At 36.0% G+C, this 20,503-nt stretch overlaps 1 protein-coding gene across 19 annotated transcripts in view; it reads right to left on the bottom strand.

Annotated features, from left to right (window-relative positions):
- Positions 1-20,503, bottom strand: part of myo18ab (myosin XVIIIAb) — a 298,076-nt gene that overhangs the window by 181,422 nt on the left and 96,151 nt on the right. For 8 of the 19 annotated variants that reach the window (XM_043718450.1, XM_043718434.1, XM_043718438.1 and 5 more), the window contains 3 exons: positions 10,411-11,064; positions 5,118-5,192; positions 2,320-2,442 (listed from right to left, as the gene is read on the bottom strand). The exons of 3 other annotated variants lie outside the window; for them this stretch is intronic. In XM_043718450.1, the coding sequence (XP_043574385.1) occupies positions 2,320-2,442; positions 5,118-5,192; positions 10,411-11,064 (852 nt within the window). Of the gene's footprint in view, positions 1-2,319; positions 2,443-5,117; positions 5,193-10,410; positions 11,065-13,799; positions 13,896-14,705; positions 14,899-20,503 lie in introns of all 19 variants that reach the window. 8 more of the 19 variants (XM_043718439.1, XM_043718442.1, XM_043718447.1 and 5 more) reach the window with 7 other exon arrangements.

Here is a 20,503-nt window from a genome sequence, read left to right as displayed (position 1 = left end):
CTGCCTGTGGGAGTGGTAGAGTCAGAATCTTTGGTGACCTTTAAGCGGCAATTGGATAGGTACATGGATGGGTGCTTAAGCTAGGACAAATGTTCGGCACAACATCGTGGGCCGAAGGGCCTGTTCTGTGCTGTATTGTTCTATGTTCTATGTGCTTGGCCACATCCCACCGTGTCGCATCTGAGTGACACGGATCGAGTGGGTGTCGACTTGGGGGCGTTTACCGAGAAAACCTAGACCTGTCAGTGCTTGGCCATGCCTCCCATGTCACAACTGAGTGACACACCGAGCTGGTGTCAATTTGGGTTAACTGTTTGCTCGCCAAATAACCTTGTAAATGAGAAAAAAACTTCGCAAAACATCTTCAGATTTCGGAGCTTTTCTGTTTTTGAATGTTCAGATAAAGGGTCTTTTACTTCTATCACTCCCACACACTTCCCTCAAACCCCTTATACTACTTTGCTTCGCCACCTCCTCCAAATCCCTACCCATCCTATCACAAATAACATCCTTTAGAAACTGAAGAATCGAGCAATTTATCAAGTTTAATGTTTTGATTGCACAATTGAATATTTGTGATGCCTTCCATTTAACGTTTCAGAGATTGCATAGCTGATATTTTTAGTTAGTTATTTTCAGTTTACAGTTGCAGAAGTCACAGATTTCTCTTTCTGAAGGACATTACAAACCATTTATCCTACACCATATAGTTTACACATGACCATTCAATTCTATAGAGCTCACTACTAGTGCCTTTTGAAATGGCCCACCAAACCATTCAACTTTACAAATGATCATTATAACGTCTGCAGCAATTGAATGCGACAAACCCAATCATCAAGATAGATATGGGCAATAAATATAGCCTTGCCAACATCATCCATATTCAGAGAATAAATTAAAGCAGAAGTATAAAACCTGATGTTTAAGCATGATGCTAATTTTTAAAGCATGATGCAACTTTAGTGTCTATTTCTTAAAGTCTTACGTTAAAGTCAAATCCAAAAAAATCTGAAAATTAAAAATGTGTTAATTTATTTTTCATTAAGTACAAACTAGGGACACCAATTTCTGGATATTGTTGTTATCTCCAGTAAACAGCTAAAACTCAAAGTAAACTTGCCATAATTAATTTAAAATTATTCGAGTTGACTATGCAAATCCATCTCAACAGGCAGCATCATTAATCTAGGTCACTGGGCTAATACAAAAGCAGTGACTCAACCAGATTTGTCAGGAACAGTGCATACTCAACATTGGAAAGCACACTCTCTCAGACAAAGTCAGTCAAAAATAAGTCTTCAAATGTGAAATTTGACTAGAATACTTGTTATTAATTCCATGCACTGTCATATTAATCTACAGAATTGGGAAGCCAAAGAAAGAAGTGGGAGCACAAAAAGATCGGGAACTACAAAAAGGACAAGTCATACTGAAAATGCCAAGATAGGAAAAACAATTGTGATCTTCCTCAAGTTAGTTAAATTATCCTGCACAATTATACACCTTTATTTTCAACCTCATTTCCAGAGAAGTCATAGTCTTAAGTACATTCAACAAATTCATGAATATGAAAAATGCAAAGTTACAATTTCTTTCAAAGAATTTATTTTTCTATAAATTAAATCTTTATAATGTATAAAAAGGCCTCATGCTTTATGTGGGTAAAGAAGAAATTCTAAACCAGTAATGAAATGAAAACAAGTTCTAGCATCAATATTTTTGTACAACAAAATAGAATGTTACATTCTTTTTCCACTTCTTTAAATCAAATTTAAAAAAAAACAGGAAATGAAACAGGAAGCTGTGGTATTTGGTAGGAAAGGGCAAGGACAAAGAAAAGGGCTTGTGTTCAAATTCAGACAACAATTCAAAGCTAAATTAGCCTCAAGTTATTGGAGCAGATGATTTTAGTAAATAAAGAGCAGCAGTTTTTTTGTACAGACGTCACTTTTGCAGTCCCTTCCGGATGCTAAAGACGACTTGAGTAAACTAATTGCAAAAATGCCTTGTTCCAAATATATTATTATGATAGATTACAAATATAAAATTTAAGACCAAGATGGTCAAATAGTTAGCATTCCAAAAATCAATTGATCAAAATCCCAAGTTTACCAAGAAAACATAATATGTTAATTGGGATTGGGAGTATTAGTCAAAAATTTCAACTAGATCAGTAGGTGAATTACTTTTGGTAAGGTTTGTGCATTTTGAGTAGAACACTAGAAAAACAGAGTAGCAGGAAACGAACGAGCAAGGCAAACAAAGAGCTGTAGCAGAGATGTGGAAATCATAGGATAGACATGAAGGCAGCCTTACAGTCCAGCATGACACACGGGCACAGACACCAGCCCAGACACCTGCCTGTGCGAGATCGGTGGAGCGAGTGGAAGAATCTTGAGAGGGAACTAGACTCTGGGTAGGTGGGACCGCAGGTTCCAGCTGTGACAACAATGTAATGTGATCCAGATGTAAAAAAATAAGAATGACGAAAGGTGAAGTCATTAAGCAAATAACTACTCGCATACAGATACAGCCAAAAAACACAATGCAGTAATGACTATTATAGTACATCTAGTCTTTGAACAAAGTGTCCAAAAATCACAAATTTCAGTTTTCCATTTCTTTCAGTTCCCCATCAGTAAAGTTCATTTCTTCATATTCCACAGTTTTACACTGTAACCTGCAAAATTCACCATGAATTTTGCAGATTTGAGTGAAGTGCAATGTAAAATAAAAATAGGCCATGATATCTAAATTAAATTACATGTTTATAAAATATTTCATTAAAGTAAATCAGAATGCAAATATGACTGAGATATTAATATTTAAAACAAACTAACACATTTCAGATAAGATTCTCACGACTGCTGCTACATTATGCATACTACAGACTAATCAACATTAATGGATGCAAAAAGTGCCTAAAGCTTAAATTTATTTACATTATTCCGTTAATTGTGGTAATAAATTAAGAATCAACTGTTAATACTGCATTTACTTGAACTAATGTGGTGACATTAGTTGTTTTTATTAATTAACCTTAGTAGTAGACCTATTCAAACAACTAAAAAAAGTGCGAGAGATCAATGGCAATAAATTTTAAAAGTGGAAACTAAGAAGTCACCAGGACAAATTTTTGAGAAACTCAAATTATAGCTTATGCCTCTAGTTATATTACAAAACTAAGACGAATATTAAAAAATGAAGTTTGCAAAAAAGGCTATAATTTTATGGGGACTACATTCAGAATTTGCATTTGCCATGTAACTTCTCAAGTACAGTGTGCACGCTACAGAAATCTTAAGATTTTAAGATGTATTCACAACAAAAAATTTTGCCAATCCAATTTTTCACACCAAACTAAAATAAAATTCATTTTGGGGGTGAATTATCACTTCAGAATATGCACATCTGTACATATTAACCAATAATTCTGTTCATTAAGTCTTTACAGTACTGTCATAAAGAGTCTCTATAATTCTCTTGTATATCCTATATCTCAACAACCGTAAAAAAATTCTCCTTACCTACCTCACCTCTTTCTGATGATTTTAGATCCTTAAATACTAGACACTGGCCCACTCACCCACGAGAATATATTTTCTTAGTCAAAATCACTCATCAAAAAAAGTCCTAAAGAGCTAACATGTACAGAATAGGTCACATGCCTTTCTTCTGCATTGTAGGTTTCAATGACTCCATAAGTAATTAACTTTAGAGCACAGGTGACAATGCAGACAAAGTTTCGAAATTGATAACAAATGTGATGAATGATAGTATTGTACTAAAAATATGAAATGTAAAAAAAGCATATTTTGTTTAATGTTATCTAAAAAAATGGTAGCCTTATGATTGAAACTGTGCTTTCTTTTGGATCAATAGGGGTGGGAGGGTTGTGCTTAGAACATAGGAATAGACCGGCACACCAGCAGTCAAACTGACAATTCCGGTACCATGCAGTCTTTAGCTAAATTGTCCACATAAGGTATTTTAATTGAATATAAAAAGTGACACATTCTAAAATTGGTTTTGAGTGGGTGTACCTGTATACCTACCTTAAGTGTAAACGTGAAACTAAAAACATGCAAAAATACCCTTCTCATACCATCACATAAGATCAAACTCTAAACCAAAATGCTCTAATATTGTAAAGACATTATATGGAGGAATTATGATAACTATGAACATATCAATAGAATAGATAGTGACAAAGTGTTTTAAATCATTTAAGTGACCTCTGGCAGAGGGTTAACAGCCAGAGGGCAAAGATTTAAAATATTTGGCAATCAAATGTAAGTTGTTGTTAGAATCTGTCTAAAAGGGTGGTATAAGCAGATTAAAGAGTAAATTCCAAAAGAAAATCTGATATGTACTTGAAAAGGAAAGAGCAGAGCTGTGAAACAAATTCGATCAATCTTTCAAAGAGCCATCACAGGCATGAAGAGCTGAATGGCTGCTTTTTCTGCTGCATAATTCTATGAAATAGTACACAAAACTTCCCCAAGTGAGCAAATGTCTGCAAAAACAATACCATTCAAGGAAAAGCAAGGAATTATACATGAGCCTATTGAACTATTAATCTCGCAGATGATCCCTTGAAAACTGAAATTGCAACATTTAGCCTGTAGTAGAGGAGAATTTGGAAGTGAATTTTTCTTTGCTCACTGGGTTCAACTAATTCGTGATTAGCATTCAAAACAAAACAGGTGACCATTATGATGAGAATTAATCACATCATTCATAAGGTACCACAATCATCATCCCAGGTGAGCAAAAGGCCTTTTAAGGTTTTACAAAACAGTTATCTGGATCAGATAAGACTTGTATTCATGGGACTGATCACTTAATCCTGCTACAAATTACAACATTTTACACTTCATTACACTGAACAAGTTTGGATTTTGAAATGCTACACAAAATATACAGTTTACATATACCTGTAGAATGGCTGACTGATTAATCCAATTAATTTACCTATATAATCTACATTAAAGCAAGGGGTTTTAAGAGGAAATGTCAGGTGTACATAAAATTCACACAAGATTCTACATTTAGGTAAAAGTGTAGAAACAGCCCAACACAAGCAACAGTCAAAGCATGGCATGTTTATTTACTGAAGTTGTGAAGATTCTCTCCAGTCTCAGTTGAGCTTCATCCGTATGGGTCATTTGTTGTGGCATCCATTGGGCCTAAAGATCACATGACCAACAATATTAATTTTCTCATAACCAGTTCTCATCTATTTAGGTTGGACTTGAAATTTGTAGGGTACATGGGCAAGGGTACTAGCCAGCATTAGTGCAATTACATTTAGTTATCATGGTGACCCAGTAAAACAGCACAATTGTGACCTATGGGTAAGCAATGCAAACAGCAAGAAAAACTTGCAAAAATGCTTTCTGCATGCAGTAATCAATGCATTCGATTCAAACATTTTCATTGCTTGACTAAAGATAGCAATCTAGTTGATATGTTTATTCCTTAGTCCAGCAGCCAAACCAGTATTCATATCTTGTTATATTTGCTGTACTGGATTTTGTACTTGTAACAACGGTGAAACTGTTAGTACTTAACCTTAACTACAACTTTGAAACTCAAAAGTAATTTGTAGCATCACTCATGCATAAATGTGGAAATCCATAAGTTGCTGTCAGTGATTTCTTGCTCCTCAATAGGGTATGACATGGATATTGATTAGAAATCATTTAAACTTGCTGAACAAGGTCTAACTGGGTTTTTAGATTTAGATTAGATTCTCTTCAGTGAGGAAACAGGCCCTTCAGTCCAACCAGTCCACATTCACCTTCCGAATAGTAACCCACCCAGACCCATTTCCCTCTGACTAATGCATCTAGCACTGTGGGCAATTTAGCATTTCCAATTCACCTGACTTGCACATTTTTGGACTGTGGGAAGAAACCGGAGCACCCAGAGAAAACCCACGCAGACACAAGGAGAATGTGCAAACTCCACACAGACAGTCGCCAGAGGCTGGAATCGAACTGGGACCCTGGTGCTGTGAAGCAGCAGTGATAACCACACAGCCACCGTGCCGCTCCTATGGAACATTGATGCATAATTATGCATCAACAACCTCTCTAGCCTGGAAAACATTTTATATCTGCAGAAAGTCAAATTTCTCCATTATAAGAAAAAGATGTAACAATTTAGATATTTAAAGCTTTTTTCAAAATTTATGATATTTCAGCTTTTATATCAATCTCAAGTACATCCTAATTCTTATTTCATTCTATAAAAGTATGACAATGACTTCCTTACATGTTGTCAAAATTCTTCATTGTAATTACTTGTTTGATAACCTCGCAGTTTCTGGAAGCCACAGATCTCTTAAGTGGTGCTTGAATCAAATTAGCATCTGGAAAAGTGAAATCCAGGCCAAAGATCACTAGATCTTTGTGGACAGCTTACAGCCACTTCTTTGCTGACCAGAATATCCAATCTATTAATAGCTATTTCTTTCACAAAATATTTGTATTTCTTCACCTCACTTAGGTAGTACCTAACTTTTTGTGAATATTTTCAGATATTTGGCCTCATTTAAAGCATAGTCAAGTGTTAGTTATTTCCCAAATCTGTCCAAAGTATACACATGCAAATTCGATGAAATACAGTACAATTACAGGCAATATGAATTCCAAAAATCAGCATGCACAATTTAAACATATAATTGGTTCAAAGAAATCAGTGCTACAAATTATGCTCTAGATTTAGCTTGAGATAGTTGACCCTTTGAAATCTGGATTAAGAATTGTGGTGCAATGTGGGAAGCCAGGAAAAACAATGTTACTTTTTTTAGTTCCTAAATATTTCAACACCTTGCTAAAATACATTTTTAACTGGAATTTTCACAGACTAATTCCAGGAGAGTCAGAGTCATACAGCATGGAAACAGACCCTTCAATCCAACCAGTCCACACCAACCATGTTCCCACACTAAACTAGTCTCATCTGCCTGCGCTTGGCTCATATCTCTCCAAACCTTTCCTATTCATGAAGTTACCCAAGTGTCTTTTAAACTGTACCTGTATCCACCACTTCCTCTGGCAGTTCATTCCACACATGAATCACCATGTGCTTAAAAAGGACATGAGGGGCAATTTTTTAAAAAATCTTTCTCCTCTCACCTTAAAAATATGCCCCCTAATTTTGAACTCCTCCACCCGAGGGAAAAGATCATTGTCATTCACCTTATCTATGCCCCTCAATTTTGTCAACCTCAATAAATATCACCCCTCAACTACCTACTCTCCAGTGAAAAAAATCCCAGTGTTTGCAGTCTATTTTTATATTTCAAACTCTCCACTCCCAGGAATGACATGGTATTAATCTAAAGGCAGTATAACTATTGCCCTGGAAGCTTCAAATCCAGTCACATGGGCTAGGAATCCATCAGTAATAACATTAAATCATATAAAATGGATGCAAAGAAACAGGGAAACCAATTATCTTACCATTATCAGTATAATATTTTGTTGCCAATACAGAATTAAAGTATGGGAACGGAATAGAGAGAAATGACACTGCAGGATTCATTTTGCAATGGTCTAACATACAGTACAAAACAAGTTTCAAAACAAGTCAATCATAACAGTTTATCTTTTGTGACAAAGGTTCATACTTTTAATTGCCATTATTACGGTTTTATTTTTACAGGAAACTTTGTTTCAATCAGCACCTTATCAACCCGCACTCGATAAACTGGCAAAAATTATATACCTCAAATACCAACCTGCAGCGATGTCAGAGTATATGCTGTAAATAAAGTATACGTGATGTGTATACCCCCTGCATTACATTTCTATTAATTTTAGCAGGTGTGTTGGTATTTTTACATAGATCTTTGAAGGATATTGATGTCTCAAAGCTTCACATCATCAGAGTTTACTGTGGTTATGCATTTGTAATTATGTGCAATGTTTGATAAATCAGCAAACTCATTGTGTTGTAGGTGCCGGTTAATAAGCAGTTTGCCGTATTTGGAAATTCTGGTATCAAAGTGGACAGAACCTTTTGTATTTCTATATTACGCATATTAAGAAAGGGAAAGTATAATTTTAGTTTTGTTTTTTGCTTTTAAGCTGAAACTGGCATTGAGCCATCTGAAAAATGTGTTTACTTGCTTTTAAATAAGGCTTAAAAACAAACCTGTGGTAAACAGCTTGACGGTTTAAAAAACAAGAGCAGAAAAGTATGGGGAAAAAAGGCCCACTACACAACAGCAAAATACCCTATATTACAGGGAAACAGGAGGCAAATTTTCTTTTTAGGAAGGAAGAATCATCCAGAAGGTTAGCAAATGTGTAGATTTCTTTCAGAGAAGCAGATCATTCAGACAGTAAAGTCCTGCAACATTGCCATGTCTGAAACAGTCTGAGCAAAAAAGACCTGAGCAGCTTCATAGTTAGGAGGAGAAAAGCTCCAGAAATAGATGGCTTTAATGTGCCAGAGAGGAAAACATCTTACAGCACTGTTGAATGTATGTGTTTAACGGAACATATGTAGCTAAGGAACACACATTAAGGAAAGGAACTGTATAAATGCAAGTCTCTTGTTGGGGAGGGTTGGAGGATGCCAACTTAAAAGCTGGACATTTTTTTCAAAGAAATTTTCTGTCTATGTGCTTGGTTGGCCTCAATTATATGCACAGTATAATATAACTGTTGCAAACAGTAGCAGGTTGGCTCCATAACAGCTCTAAAATCACCCAAACCCAAGAATGCATACTACTACTTGTAAAAATTGTTCTTCATTTACAAAATGGCTTAATGTATAGGTAAACTAAATGACCTCTACAAAATAGGTCACTGGGAAGCCCATTGTTCAGAATTCTCACGGCTTTATTTCTCCTTTAACTAAAGTGTGAAACTACAATGTTTTTTAAAATCAACAACTGCAATTGTCAAAACAAACATATATATACTTATAGGCTTAAATAATGAACATTTGTGTGTGAAACTATAAACTTCAAAATTTCAATAACTGAACATAGATTGAAAGCAGCATGAATAACTCTGCCTGAACTAAACTATTAAGGGACAAGGAAAACGGTTATCCAGAAATTGAAAGTAATTAGTCATGTCTGAGAGAAGGAAGTGTTGAAACTGAAATGAACAAAACAGTTTCATCAACTACTTGATAAATGCCACAAGGGCAATTGATTACCATGCAGAAGAATTTAAGGAGTTAATCTGAGAAAAGCGTGAGTTCAACAGTCAATGCAAGAAGGCTACCTCTCTTAAGAAGGCAAGCTGTAAACTTGTAATATTTGGATGAAGGAGTCTAAAGAATCATCAATAATGGCACACCACAAATTTGAAGGATGAAAATTGTATAATTATTCAACTCCAGGATTCCTCCAGAGCAGAATTCTGGACAATAATACTGCACAGGAATCAAACTCTGGGCACATACAGAGACAGGGACATTTTGAGTTGGAATCATAGCTAAATTCCACTATTAATTGGGTAATAGCCAAGTTGAGTTGTAATGCTTAACTTGCTTGCTTAAGGGGTCTGATTTTGGTTGCAAAATGCAACAAAGTTAAATAACTGCTTCAGTATTTGATTCCCTGTGAGATTTCTTAATTAGAAGCAGAATTAAACGCAACATGGCAATTTACTGACCGTATATGACAACCAAAAGTCACAGAGCTACAAATTTCAACTTTTTTTTGTCTTCGATGTTCATTGCTCTTTTTAACCCCAATATTAACTTGTAATATTCTTTTTATAACCACACTTGCATTCTGACATCTGGTTGAAACTCTTCAGCAACAAGTGAAGGCAATATTTTCTGATTTGTAATGTGTTGTGCTTTGGAAAGCACAGTCTTCTTTAAATAATTCAAAAGGAAAAGTTGTGTGCCATATTCAATTATGGAAGCTTAGTCAGAAATATAAAAGCATGCTTTGAGCTCAGTATTTGCGAGATTATCTCATTCATTTTACTCTGTTTAGCTTATCACAATGATTTCAGAAAGAGATTATAGTATTAGTATAGCTGAGGACAACTTATGTCAGTTCCAAGGCGATTCCTCAATCAACTGCATTCATGTTAATTTTCATTAACAACACTGGCACCTCAAAATCATTTCATATTTCCATGCACTTATATTCAAATCAGCACACCTAATGTTAAATCACAAATAGCAACATGGTACTCCAAATAATAAATCTCCCATGCATTAAAAGTTGAGTTTATCAAACCTACAATGTGCAGCGTACAATAGAGTGCCATAGTGATAATTTTAATCAAGAGGCCAAACTGTGATCCCGATTTGACAATGATATTTTGGTGAGTACTTTGCTAAATTTTAAGATGTGCATTAGAAAATCGTACAAACCTTTTGCCTAACCTAGCAGCATGCACATTTTGGTTAGTTGATTACCTCGCTTTTGACTGGTTCTGGCATTTGAAGATCATTTTGTTTTTCCGCTTGCTCCAAGGCAGGCAAATGTAACATAGTGCTCATTTTATTTGGATCACTAGTAGAAACATCTTCCTTTTTCTCTGAGAGTTTTAACCGAGGTTTGTGATCTTTGGTTTTTCCTCTCGTCATTAGACTGGTCAGCCCTACTGAAATATCATCTTTAGTGGTTTCCTTTGTTGGAATTGCTGGTTGTATTTTAGCAGTACTGGGAACATTTTTCTCAACCTTTAAAACTGTTGTCTTGCTAATTTCAGTTCTAGATCCGGCTTCTGACTCCAGAATTGTTTTGCATTCCATCTTCTTCTTCACAGCTTGCTCTTTAGACTTAACCTCCATTGTCTTCACCTTATCACTCCCACTTTCGCCTGGTAAAGCCTTTCGTATCACTTTCCTGACAATTTTAACCACTTTTTTCTTAGGAAATGCCTCATTCTCATGGGACAACTCCTCACGATTTGTCACATTCATATTTTGTTTTACCTCCTCTTGTGCAGGAAGCTCATTTTCAAAAGATCCAGTTGCACATACATTTTCTCCATTTATTTCCAGCTGGGGACTACAGATCTCTTCAGTCCTGACTTTCATTGCTTTATCATTTTCACCTCTTTCTGACTATATTTTGCAGTGTAAAAAAAAAGTTTCATAAATTAAAATTGAAGAAAACATAATTGGTATCAAAGCAAAAAGAAACAGAATTATAGTCCAAATATGACATCAAGAAGAAAATAAGCTACTTGTACAATTAAAGGCTCCAGTCTATCTCCAATCAACTTTTGCAATAGACACAAAACTACACCAGATTCATATTCAGGGGCAGGACAATACATTTGGTCATCACTGTTTGACTTCATTTTACTTAGTTCTATATGAACTGGCAAATAGAGTCATAGAGGCATAGAGATGTACAGCATGGAAACAGACCTGTCTGCCGACCAGGTATCCCAACCCAATCTCGTCCCACCTGCCAGCACCCAGCCTATATCCCTCCAAACCCTTCCTATTCATATACCCATCCAAATGCCTCTAAAATGTTGCAATTGTACCAGCCTCCACCACTTCCTCTGGCAGCTCATTCCATACACGTACCACCCTCTGCGTGAAAAAGTTGCCCCTTAGGTCTCTTTTATATCTTTCCCCTCTCACCCTAAACCTGTGCCTTCTAGTTCTTGACTCCCCGACCCCAGGGAAAAGACTTTGCCTATTTACCCTATCCATGCCCCTCATAATTTTGTAAACCTCTATAAGGTCACCCCTTAGCCTCTGACGCTCTAGGGAAAACAGCCCCAGCCTGTTCAGCCTCTCCCTGTAGCTCAAATCCCTCAACCCTGGCAACATCCTTATAAATCTTTTCTGAACCCTTTCAGGTTTCACAACATCTTTCCGATAGGAAGGAGACCAGAATTGCACACAATATTCCAACGGTGGCCAAACCAATGGGCTGTACTCAATGGCATGACCTCCCAACTCCTGTACTCAATACTCTGACTAATAAACAAAAGCATACCAAATGCCTTCTTCACTATCCTGCATCAGAGTAAATACTTGTTGAAACATACAAGCAGAAAAGCAAACAACTTTTAAATATTACTATTTTCTTGTAGGTTTTGACAAAACTGTCAGTGCAAGAGCTCTTGTGTTAAAAAATAAAAAGTTGTCCCTACATACCACTATATTGGTTGGTATTACTCTAACAAGACAAGAAACTTACAGCATGCATGCACTACACTTATCATCCATTTTACACTATAAAAATTCTGTGAAAACTACAAAATGCATCAAAAGAAAATTAGCAGCTAAAACAGATATATAAAACGTAGTACTCTTGTTGTGCTACAAAGTATAAAAAATATTTTTAACTGCTCTTGGGACAGGCTGGAAGAAGGCATTTTTATGATATTAAGAGTAATTTGAAAGGACAGATATAATCATAACATTTCCTTTCTCTGAAAATTCAAACATCGCTATCAAATTTAATTATAATAAATTTTAAACATAACTATTCTAAAATACAGATCAGACCATTCATAGCTACATAGAATGAAAATTAAATATAGCATTATGTCCTTACAAACGATCTATCACTTCAAAAATTACATTAAGTTTACTAATTCAAGGTACTATGTAACAGTAGCAAATATTAGCTGAAGTAAAATACATTGGAAAAATAGGACTCTTGACCTTCATATGTTCTTTGTAATTTTGCCACACATACTTTAGTAAACAATTAAGGTTGCGACCTAATTTGCTAACATGCTTCCACTCTGGAAGCACTACTGAATCATGCTAAATCTGTAAAGACATACAGGATAATCATTAACGTGCTGCAGTGCAGCAAGCCTGGTCTGCTTCCTATAAAAAGGGGCCACAAGTTATTCACTTATTTTCTTTAAAGGAAAGTAATTTTTTTCAGAATTGTAGCTGATCACATTTCATTTGTAGTCTACTAAAACCCAACTAAATACTCAATAAAAGTCAGTATGTACCCACAAAAATAATTTGTATAAGCTTGTGAATCAAACTGTTAAGTATACTGCTCTGTACTAATATTTTTCATAAAGTAAAATAAATGATTTTCAAAAAATATTTAATGCAGGCTCGGCAAAATTTTCAATGCTAGCTTTACTTTCAATAGACTAGCAAACTAAATACCATTTTCTCAAACAGCTACTTCATATAGACAAATCAAATGCTGCAACACCTCCAGGTCTCTTCCTAATATTACGGAACAGAGCTTTGCATTGTAAAATCACATTGTTCACAGCACGAGCTAAATCAAGTATTAGTTCCAAGTTAAAACATTGTAGCAAAATTATTCAGCTACCTTCATTTTATTCCTAAGGTTTAGATGAATGGAGGAGGATCTTTAAAAGGCTTCCAGGCCCAAATTAAATCAACACTACCACTGCATCTGCTGACGCTGCATCAGTCAGTATCTCTAATGACAGTAGACCAACTACAACAATGCTGTTATGGCATGTTAAAAAGACAAGCACAGGAAAATAAAGTTTTGGTTGCATATTATCAAATCTTCCTTTCACCAATTCTAAAATCAATCTTCACTTGAAGAAAGCAATAGTAACACACAGATTTTAAAATACTGTACATCAACAATTAATGTGATGTGGTTGATAATATATTTTACTCGGTTCAAATAACTGCACATTTTTATTATTATACAAATCAATATTTGTTGAAGTTGTGTGAAGTATATTGAAAAGCGTTTTGTAAGCATCACACCACCCCATCCCTCCAAACATTGATTACTTAAGTGTCATTGTTTTTGGATTCATCCAATGATTATGGCAGTAATTGGTATCAAAAAATAACTATTACTTGAAGAAACTTACAGATCGTTCAAGGTTTGCTTCGTGGTCTTGATCTGGATTTTCTGATTTCAGAACAGACACTGATTTTTTCTTTGAAACAGGCTTTTCCTCTTTAACCTAGTTATTTATAGGATGAGGACGCAACATCACAATCCAAAGTTTGAATGATGCATGCAAAAGTGTTTTTACTACAATTCAGCAAAATTCAACACTGGACACTAAAAGTTTAATTTAGTGTTTAAGTAAAAGGAAAACCTTCTCCTTAAATCCCAAGATGATGTCAGCTTTCCTCAGGAGAATTAAAATATTCAGTAGATTTGAATGCTACTCTTTCAGTGCAAAGAAATTTGAAGTATTTTTCATGTTTATAACAATCTCGTATTTCTAGACAAAAGACTTTGATTTTGTAATTTCAGTGTTGTCAAATCTGAATGAAGTTAAATTTCACTAAAATGGTTGCTAGCAAGGAAGAAATAAACAATATTTTTCATTCACACAAACAGTAATCAATCCCTGCAGGTGTCTTACTGCCCCAATGAATGAGCTTCAGCAATAGTTTATACTTATAAACTTCACTTTGAAAATATAACTGCAAATAAATAAATAGGTACAACTTATTTCTGTTTGACACATTTAGTGCTAAAACATCATAAAACTGAAATATCCAGAACTAGAACACGTTTTTGTGTAAATTCACAGAAACTGATCACAATGACACATTGTAATAAGCATGTGAGAGGTCCAGAATTATTCTTTTCACTTCACTGGCAACAATTTAAACCAATTTCTTAGGAAATGCTCATTTGAGGCTATTTCTTACAACTGCAATATCAAAAATTCCTAAAATAAATTGTAAAGTAACACACGGCCTGACTGCAGTGATTGGCATTTGCAATTTGAAAGATTTGAGCTTAAAAATAAACTTTCCTTTTGCTCCCAGAAAGCAAAACGTGATGAGAAAGCCATGCTGCTGTCATGAATTGATAAGTGGTATTATGAAAAGATGCAGTCTAATTCAGCACTGAGGTTTGCCTTGAGCCCAAGTTCTTCCCAGTAACTGAAATTGGTGGGTGCAGATTGGAATGTCCTGGACAATGACCAGACACACGTGCAGTAGATACTGTGGGTACAGAAAAGCGAAAAGCACAAATTACAGTAATCATTTATAGAAAAAGTAAACAGTTATTGCAGTTATTTTAGTCTCCAAGCAAAACTAAAACAAACATTCTGCTGTATTACGTTTAAAGTTGTAAAAAGAGCTACAGAGTGAATTTAAAACAGCGGACAAAATCTTAAGCCAAAATCTGACTGGCTGTAGCTGTCTCAAAAGTATACTTGTAATGAAGAACAACCTTTGGCAATTAGGATAGCAAAATTACAGAGGCAAAGTTTAAAAGTTAATGAACAGAAACAACAAACTGACTAATTTGCCAACGTACAAACTGCTATTATAAAGAGAATGCTAAAATTAGAATGGAAATGGGAAAATTGAATTCTACAAAATAGAGAGGTTCAATGCTCAGAAGTTTTCCAAATAACTACAGGGAAAATAAATTCAAGCTCTGACTTTTGTAAAAGCTGATCTTTTACAAAGAGAACAACAGCTATCCTTGACTATAATATATCTTTTAAATTAATAGCATACCATCCTTTAGATGTACCCTACTACAGTAGGTGATCTGTCCATTTCTTACCACCTGCCTATGCCAGATTCATTGTGACACATGGAGTATATTATTCTGATATATAGACTTGGCAAAAAACCTAATTTATCTTATTTATTTACATATAGGAGACAAGCTTCCAATTTCCTTGCCATCCTGTTACAGACCAGACCAAACCTCCTCAAAGCGACAAGGAGGTAGTCTAGACCCTAACTTTTACTTATGTTAAAAGCAAGTACCAGGCATTATGTTCCAGATGTAATTTGATTTATCAAACTATCAGGCTTGAAGCCAAACACACTATTCATACACTACAGTTAAAATATAAATAAAAGAAAATATCAGCTTAACTGTAACTCAATGAATGAACTGTTCCAATATAGTAACATCCTATAAGCACAACCTTAGTAAGGCAAAATCAGTAAAACAGATTGTCTCACATTCAATTCTAGCAGGTAGAAGCTTTTAGCTGCACCAAAGAAAGAGATGTCACAGCTTTCACAACCTCAACAGCGACTGAAAGCTAAACTAAAAATCCTGGTTCTATGGGAACTTGACCCCACTCATCACAGGGCTGTTTCTATTGTTCCAACTTTAATTTAAAAAAAAACCCAAGGCCTCACAATCTGTTTAGTTTATTGACTTGAAGCAGACCACTCTGCCACTGTTTCAATCTCTCTTTATATGTACATAAAAAGGGGACAAATACACCTCTTAAAGCAATAGTATTGTCATACCTTCTACTTAATTTATTATGAGACTAAGATTAGGAATGAGTGGGAAGGTGATGGGCTATCTTATTTCGGCCATCACCACCAATAATGCCCCCATTAAGTGTATGTAAAATCCAGCCTTGGATCACAAAAACATTTATATATTTGTAGGCTGTGGGCATTGCTGGCATTTGTTAGCATTTTTAGTTGCCCGATAGAAAGTGACAGCGAAAAGGAGGATTTTTTTAAAAAGTGAGTCTTTGGAGCTCTTTCTCCAGAGAATGGAGTCATTGCATACTTTTAAGACACAGATCATGGGCATATTGATTCACATCAATCAAAAATCAATGTCATCAGGGTAAAGAAAGAATGTGGAATTGAGACCACAAAAAGATGAGCCATGATCCTACTGAATGGTAGAGCTGAATCCTGCTCCTAACTTGTATGCTTGTGTGAGGAATGGATCATCACTAATTAGTCTTAAAATAGAATTATAAAAGGATTAGAAGCAAGTCCTTTCGTAGAGCCCTTAAGAGCCTGAAAATAGCACTGTATTTACATATCTGAGCAAAACTATACACCAATCTTGCGAAAATCAGAGGTGAAGTTTATTTTAGGGGTCACTTTATATTATGAATATAAAAGTGAGGAGGAGGAGTAGGAGTAGGCCATTTGGCTCCTTCAGCCTGCCCCATCATTGAAGATGATCATGGCTGATTTTAAATCACATTCCCACTTTAATCCTTGATAATCTTTAATTCCCTTGCTATCCATGCCTTCTGTAAAACATTCAAGGACTCCATTTCCATTATCTTTGCAAGTAGTACCAGAGACTGATGACACTTACAGAAAAAAAGTGTCTCACCTTTATTAATTAGGCAACCCCTGATTTTTAACAGTGCTGTTAGTTTAGACCCATCAGAAAAAAACTCTTTTCCACATGCATTACAAGACCATATGTTTTCTGTTTCAATCACATGTTGAAGTATAAAAGCGTAAGAGGCGATACTACTCCTGTTGAACCTTTTCACAGAAGACAATCTGCTGATAATGTGGTAAACTTTCATTGAACTACTTCCAACACATTTACATCTTTCCATAACTAAGGTGACCAATACCATGCACAATACTTCAATTGTGTTCTCACAGGTAACCTATATAACTGAAGCATAACCTCCCTCTACTTTTATTCAATTTCTCATTATAAATAATCACATTTTATTCGCTTTTCTAACTATTTGCTGTGCCTACATACTGATCATTTGGTGATTGATGCACTAGGGTACATAGAACCTTCTTTAACGCGAAGCTCTGCAATTTTACATCATTTAGATAATATGCTTTTTCATTCTTCCTGCCAAAATGGACAATTGCACATTTTCTCACATTCCCATATACCAGATCTTTACTCATTCACCTTTTTAATTTGGTAGCTTATGCCCTCTTCACAACTTATTTTTCTACCTGTCCTTACGTGATCAAAATGATTTGACAATCGTAACTTCTGTCCCTTCCCCCATGTAATTTAAAGAAATCAAACAGTTAAGGTCCAAACACAAATTCCTGTAGCATACCACTCATTATATCTTGCCAATCTTTGAGATTTGTGCATCTCTTACGTTCCTGTGAGATAGCCAGCCTTCCCTCCATGTCAATATGTCACTCCTACATGACAAGCTTTTAATAATGACCTTTGATATGGCATTTTATGAAACATCTTCTGAAAATCTAAGGAAGAGTACATCCACCAGTTTTTGAGCATGTGTTACCTCTTCAAAAGAACTCCAATAGATTGGTAAAACATGGTTTGGAGAGGCGGAAATCATGCTGACTGTCTGATTCCTTCTAACCTATCTCAGTGCCTGATTAGAACATCCTTGATGATAGATAACATTTTCCCTCTGACACGGTTAAGCTAACCGGCCAGTACGTTCTTACATTCTATCGTCCTCCATTTTTAAATGAACACATTGCACTCGCTATCTTCCAATTTAATGAGATGTTTCCTGAAACAAAGGAGTTTTGGAAGTTAAAACCAATACATTAACTATCTCACGAACAACACCTTTGAAGACCCCAAGATGAAATCCATCAGGCCAAAATGCATCAGCCCACAGATCCAATGATTCACTAAGTACTATTACTCCACTGATTGTGATTTTCCTGATTTCCTCTCTCCCTTTTAGTTTTAGATTTATAATTGCTTCTGGGATGTTACTAGTGTCCTCTATCGTGAAGACATGCAAGATACTTCTCCAATTCATCAGCCATCTCCTAATTTTCCAACAATACTTGTCAGGCCCACATTCTATGGGATCAACACTTAAACTGAAATTTTTATTGAGACACTGTTTTTATATTTCTGCCTAGCTTTCTCTCATACACTAAATTTCTTCATTTGTATTCATTATTTAGTCCTCCATTGCTGTGTTTTATATTCCATCTAATCTTGTGACCTGCTAAACTTGTCTTGCACAATTATATGCTTTTTACTCTTTTAGATTTGACACTATCTTTCATCCTTCTATGTAATCATCGATGGAAAGTCCTAGCCTTAGAATTATCTTCACTCTTTGGAATGCAACGATTCTCTGTGTTCTGAAACTTCCCTTAAATATCTGCCACTGCATCTCTATTGGCCAAACTTCTAACCTAATTTGCCGTTCGCTCTACCTAGTTCTGCTTTCTTGCCCTTATAACTGCTATTTGTTTGTTTTTAATAACAATCTGATCGACTCCTCTTCCCTTCAAAATGAAGGTAAATTCAAATCATATTATAGTTGCTGCTACCTCGGATTACTTTCATTATAAGATCATTAACATTGTGTGATGAAATAGAATTAAGTCTAGTTTAGCCTGCTCATTGATTAGTTCCAGAACATGGTATTCAAGGAAACTACCCGGAAATATTTTAAGGTTCTCATATAAGTTACTTTAGCTCATCTGATTTTTCCAGGCGACATGCAAATTAAAAATCACCATCTCTTTCTGACAAGCTTTTACCATTTAAAACTTTATGCCATCAAACAGCATGGTTAGGGGGCATATACTCTCACTTCCACATGGAATTTCGTAGAGTCATAGAGATGTACAGCATGGAAACAGACACTTCGGTCCAACTAGTCCATACCGATCAGATATCCCACATGCTAGCATCCAGCCCATATCCCTCCAAACCCTTCTTATTCATATACCCATCCAAATGCCTTTTAAATGTTGCAATTGTACCAGCCTCCACCACTTCCTCTGGCAGCTCATTCCATACACGTACCACCCTCTGCGTGAAAAGGTTGACCCTTAGGTCTCTTTTATGTCTTTCCCCTCTCACAATAAACATATGCCCTCTAGTTCTGGACTGCCTGACCACAGGGAAAAGACTTTATCTATTTATCCTATCCATGCCCCTCATAATTTTGTAAACTTCTATAATGTCACCCCTCCACCTCAGACGCTCCAGGGAAAACAGCCTTAGCCTGCTCTGCCTCTCCCTCTAGCTCAAATCCTCCAACCCTGGCAACATCTATGTAAATCTTTTCTGAACCCTTTCAAGTTTCACAATATCTTTCCGATAGGAAGGAAACCAGAACTGCACGCAATATTCCAACAGTGGCCTAACCAATGTCCTGTACAGCCGCAACATGACCTCCCGACTCGTGTACTCAATACTCTGACCAATAAAAGAAAGCATACCAAACACCTTCTTCACTATCCTATCTACCTGCGACTCCACTCTCAAGGAGCTATGAACCTGCACTCCAAGGTCTCTTTGTTCAGCAGCACTCCCTAGGACCTTACCATTAAGTCCTGCTAAGATTTGCTTTCTGTCTTCTACCTTTGAGCCAGTTCTGTATCCAAATGGCTAGTTCTCCCTGTATTCCAGGAGATCTAACCTTGCTAATCAGTCTCCCATGGGGAACCTTGTCAAGCACCTTACTGAAGTCCATATAGATCACATCTACTGCTCTACCCTCTTCAATCTTCTTTGTTACCTCTTCAAAAAACTCAATCAAGTTTGTGAGACATGATTTCCCACACACAAAGCCATGTTGACTATCCCTAATCAGTCCTTGTCTTTCCAAATACATGTACATCCTGTCCCTCAGGATTCCCTCCAACAACTTACCCACCACCGCCGTCGGGCTCACTGGTCTATAGTTCCCTAGCTTGACCTTACTACCCTTCCTAAAGAGTGGCACCATGTTAACCAACCTCCAGTCTTTCTGCACCTCACTTGTGACGATCGATGATACAAATATCTCAGCAAGAGTCCCAGCAATCACTTCTCTAGCTTCCCACGGAGTTGTAGGGTACACCTGACCAGGTCCTGCGGATTTATCCACTTTAACTG

Source organism: Chiloscyllium plagiosum, chromosome 28, assembly GCF_004010195.1.
Source record: "Chiloscyllium plagiosum isolate BGI_BamShark_2017 chromosome 28, ASM401019v2, whole genome shotgun sequence".
NCBI lineage: Eukaryota > Metazoa > Chordata > Chondrichthyes > Orectolobiformes > Hemiscylliidae > Chiloscyllium > Chiloscyllium plagiosum.
Note: the sequence above shows the minus strand (reverse complement) of the source record. Positions and strands in the feature narration are given on the sequence as shown.